Source organism: Olea europaea, chromosome 2, assembly GCF_002742605.1.
Source record: "Olea europaea var. sylvestris chromosome 2, O_europaea_v1, whole genome shotgun sequence".
Lineage (NCBI taxonomy): Eukaryota > Viridiplantae > Streptophyta > Magnoliopsida > Lamiales > Oleaceae > Olea > Olea europaea.
In genome coordinates this window covers 6,621,863-6,626,804 of record NC_036238.1, presented here as the reverse complement: position 1 = coordinate 6,626,804, position 4,942 = coordinate 6,621,863, and the positions used below count along the sequence as shown (strand labels likewise).

At 35.8% G+C, this 4,942-nt stretch overlaps 2 protein-coding genes across 2 annotated transcripts; one reads left to right on the top strand and one right to left on the bottom strand.

The window, feature by feature from the left end:
• The first annotated feature begins 521 nt into the window (after window positions 1–521).
• Window positions 522–2,817, top strand: LOC111410000 (protein SPIRAL1-like 3). The gene is made up of 3 exons (XM_023040155.1): window positions 522–637; window positions 1,548–1,788; window positions 2,518–2,817. Exons 2-3 carry the CDS (start codon window positions 1,564–1,566, stop codon window positions 2,590–2,592), a joined length of 300 nt encoding a protein of 99 aa, XP_022895923.1. The 5' UTR covers window positions 522–637; window positions 1,548–1,563; the 3' UTR covers window positions 2,593–2,817.
• A 1,204-nt stretch (window positions 2,818–4,021) lies between these two features.
• Window positions 4,022–4,625, bottom strand: LOC111409978 (60S ribosomal protein L39-3). The gene is made up of 2 exons (XM_023040124.1): window positions 4,493–4,625; window positions 4,022–4,393 (listed from the first exon to the last, which is right to left on the bottom strand). Exons 1-2 carry the CDS (start codon window positions 4,493–4,495, stop codon window positions 4,241–4,243), a joined length of 156 nt encoding a protein of 51 aa, XP_022895892.1. The 5' UTR covers window positions 4,496–4,625; the 3' UTR covers window positions 4,022–4,240.
• Window positions 4,626–4,942: the final 317 nt, after the last annotated feature.

Genomic DNA, 4,942 nt, shown 5'->3' with positions numbered 1-4,942 from the left:
CAAACACGATGAGTTCCAAATATTACTCGGTATACTTTCTCTAGAGACAACCCTCCTCCTAATTTGGATGTTGATTTATCATGGTTTGCCTTTAATGAATTGAGTTTTATGAATAAAAATGATAAATTTTCTAATAAATATTATGAACACGATTAGCTGAATAATATATGTTCATTTAATGTTCAATAAGTTTAACTTTGTTATTATTTCATTCATGTGGTTTAAAAGAGTACGGTTTTAGGAATTGTGTGAATCTATAGTGTTAGGAATGTATTTAAAATGGGATGTCAATATAACACTCACATGGATATATAGTATTTAAATGAATGGATTTAATAAGGGCAAGATTGGAAATGATGTGGACGTAAATAGTATTTTTTTTTTTAATTTTTAAATTTTATTAGGGATTAACTTAGAGTGGGATGCACTTATAAAAAACATGGACGGAAATAGCGGTACCCATAATTACTTTCTAGAGAGATTGATTTTTATAACGGTTAAATGGTTCAATTTCTCTCACGATTCAAATTTTAAGTTTTCAACCATTTCCCCTCCTTTAAATCAACCCCTGACCCCCTCTCTGCGAAAAGGGGGTTCCATTCCATCAATCGTGATCTGTTCCTAAAGCGGAAAACCTGTAAGCATTTGACATTTGTTCCTTCTTGTTCATTGAAATCATTCGATTTAAGTTATCTTGATTTATAAAAATTGATTTGATCATTGTGCATTGATAATGCTGTATATTTTATAACATTTATTTAGCCCGATTTAATCTATTCCTGATCCTGATCATTATGTTCATCTTATATATCGAGGAATCAAATTCATTCATGACTTGATTCATTATAAAATTACTTTATTTTGTGTCCTTATAATCTTTAAATTGCTTACTCTTCGCTTTTTTGAAAATCTATTTTTTTTATTTTTGACAATGATGATTGCGGCTTCTAAAAGATGAAACCGCGTTTTTAGTTTGAATTATGGATTTGTTTACATCTGTGCCTTTTTCATAAGCCAGATGATCAATGTCACTGCTGTTATGGTTTTGAAAAAGGTAAATGTTGGATTACTTTGTTTAAGAACCTTTAGTTATGGGAAATTAGAACATATTTGTTTATTTAAATTTAATGATCGACATGATTAGATTGATTTATCTTTCTCAACAGAAGTCTATAATGTTGTAGTGCTCAATTTTATTTATATGGAATTAAAGCATGTTTGGCTAAACTTAAACATTTTTAAAATTATGTTTGAGCTTTTTTAGAAGTATTTCATGTTTTAGAGATTTTTAGTTCAAAAATCTACTCATCCAAACATAACTTTCAAAGTAAAAGAAAGATTACGTACGGAAAATATTGAAAATGTTATTTCCTGTAGTCCTGCTATTAATATTTATATAGGAATGAATGTGCTCTTGGCTAGACATCGTTTGCTTGTTCTGTTCCACTTTGTTGTTATTATTGTTGCATGATTCATATGATGTCTCGACTGTCTCTATCTCGAGGATTAATGTGCAACTTTTCGCTCTTTCCATCTTGTAAAAACAGGCAACAGCATCAGATTATGGGCCGTCGAGTCTGTCCTGGAAGTGGTCAGAGTTCTTTGGGTTACCTTTTTGGAGGCGGAGAGGCTCCTAAAAATCCTCCAACACCAAAGGATTCGAATAATGAGCCGTCTGTGGACAACAATAAGAAGGCTCCTGCAGGCATACTTAGTAACACCACAACCAACACTTTCACAAACAACTACCTTCGAGCAGATGGCCAGAACTGTGGCAACTTTCTATCGGTTCGACACTGATCCTATGACTTTTGTTGTCTGACTTTATTATTAGAGAGTGCAATCTAGAGGATATTGCTCCATTTCAAGAAGGGGGTTGTGCATAGTTAGGTTATCCTCGTGAAAATTTACGTTTCTTATGATTTTGAAGATGATTAATCATAAATGTTCGACTTGGAGTTCCTTCGAAACTTTTACTGTAAAGAAGTGTCCCGTTAGCTAATGTTCACTTAACAATCCTTTAATAATAATGCTATCTATCACCAATGATGTTAAAACACTAGTCTATGTGCCACATTTGGTAGATTCAACTAAATGAAGCGTGTGACATTACATTTAAGTTGATTTATCATTTAAGGCACGTAATTGTTATACAAACGGGTGCTTGACACCAGTGATACTGAATAGTATTACTCTTCTTTAATGCACGAGTAGAGGTGTCAAGTTTGTTGGCCCCACCAGATTTTTAGGTGTGCCAAACTAGCATCCGGCATATATACCTATAAAAAGAGCCAATTGGATTTAAAAATGTTTACACCTCTGTGCATACATAGTATTGAGGACCGCCGTGAGTGCAAGCTGGAGGAAGAATATGATCCTGTGACCATCCCACATTTGATTCATTTGGCCAATTTGGTGACATACTTTTCATTACATCAACTAGAGTTTCATTAATGTGTGTAGATACCGTATAAACCGTTCTACTGTCTCTTACAGTTGTTTTTAACATGATTATAGGATCGACCTTCGACAAAGGTACTGGCAGCACCTGGGGGCAGCTCTTCTTTGGGTTACTTATTCGGCAACAATTGAAGTCCACAACAGCTGAAAATGGTCATTTTCTAAGAGCTTATGCATAATATTAGAGACTAGCAATTGCATATGATCTGCTGCTAGAGCACTAGGAACTGTTTACACTTCCCTGTAGGCTTTCTTATGACATTTTGTTGTGGGTTGTCAATTGCAATGAAGAACGCTTAGCATTTTACTATCAACTCCCATTTGTGCAGTAAGCTGCAGTATAGGAATCAGAAATTCATCTCGCATTACAAGAGATTTAGGCTTCTTTCAGTCATTATTCAGTCTTGGGGTTGGATTGACACAAACTTCGGGTTGAGAATGATTTATGCCCGAACAGGTCGAAGGTGTACTAATTTCAATTAAGCCGAGAGGTCCAGAGAAATGCATCATTAGCAAACATTGCTCCCAATTTTGGTGATTTATTGGAAGCTTAAAAGGATTATTCATAAGAATCATCTACCCAAGTCATGACTGGAATACAGAGCACATTCCCCAGGCTATTCTCCACACTCAACATAACATTCCAAGGAGAAGTTGAACTTCAAACAACTCGGGTGAGAAATCACAGAGTGATCTTTCTTCCAACGTATAGTGAGTTAATCACAGAACAGCAAATTACACAGCCTAGGCATCGAACTGCCAATCAAATTCGAGAATCAAGAGAAGAGGGAGAAAAAAACAGAGCCAGAATAACCATCCCCTTGCTCAGGCACAGAAAATCTAGCAAATCACATCTTGTATTAAAGATCAATTGGCATTTCAAATTTTACAAATAGGGCTTCTGAAATTTGGCCACACAAAAATCTTAAAATGGCAAACAACCTACAATCAACAAGTAAATAACTACAATCGCACAATATAAGTAACATACCATTTCTACGGAGAAGTTAGAAGTTGATCCAATCAGAAAGACACTTGGATTTCGATCTAATTTATAAGAGAGTAACCTAATAATACTGCAAAGTTGACAAAGTGAATTGGGCAATAACCACTCTCATGTAGTGAACTTGTTGCAGGTATAACCAACTCATGGTGAAGACATCCAGCATAATTGCAATGAGTTGATTCAGTATGGTAAATGTATTGTGAAGGCAAAAGACTGGCTTTAACTTTTATTTTTGCTTCCCGTGGAAGAGATTCAGAAGAAAGCTACCTTAATTTTTGTTCGAAAACTAATTTTTAAATGTACTTCCTAATCCAAAAGTGTTTCTAGACGAAGCATCATTCAACCAGCTTCCTCAAAGTGCTCTTCTTTCTAACTAGAAGAATCAAATTAGCCAATCATGTCCAAAAGCTGCTTTTGAATCTCAAAAGCCCTTTTGACTTAACAAAAGCCACGCCAAACAAGCCTTAACATCTCAATAAATTTCATTCAGGTTAATCCCATTACCCACACAGATTCGCTCCGGAGCCCGGTAGGGGATTACAGGTAGATTCAGACTCAGCCGAGAACTAAAGCATTTATATATAGGAAAAAAGAACAAAATTCATACAACAAAGTTATGAAAATTAAACATCTATTTAATCCGAGACATAGAGGTAATAAAAATCCATCAAAACTACATCGCAATCTCAGTACCGATGATTTAATTCCAAAACATTAAACCCTAATGGGAAACCAAATCGGATTGGAAAGAGCGCTAACAAATAGGGGCTCCGCTTAGAAGCCGAGCTTGGTTCGGCGCCAATGGCGGCGCTTGGCATTGTAGCGGATGGTATTGTCAGTGCGCAACCGAATCCAGTACGGAATGGGCCTGTTCTGCCTCTGCTTCTTCGCCAGCTTCTTCTTTATCATGAATGTCTTGTGAGACGGCTGCTTATCCCCAATAAAAAAAAACCATTCATTTTCAGAGAAAACTAGAAGGAAAGACATAAGTATAAAGAGATATACAAAGAAATTAGGATGACAGACCATTTCTGTTCTAGTGACGGAGAGATCTCTCTGAGTTTGCTGCTTGTGCCCGTGAAAATGGCTGTGTAGAGGATCAGCAGGAACTTATATGCCCTAATCCCAATACGATATCTAGGGCTTCGATTTGACCTAGTTGTGTCAAAACGAGCCGGATGACCCAGTTCGAGTTGGTTTATAGATTGGGCCATCGTGATATGGGGCCGTGTGGACAGCACTATCCAGCCTAATACCCTGTGATAAATAATCTAATTTATTTTTGTGGAAATTACGCTGATACCCTAATTAATTAATTCCAATATTACATTTCCATTTTTATTTTATTTTTTTACCAAAAATACTGACTTTTTAGAAGTAAAAACTGAAAAGAGTAGTCAATATATACTTTCCTGATTTATGCTCAAACAATAAGACCACCATGGCACCACATCTTTGCAAAGGCATTCCTTAATT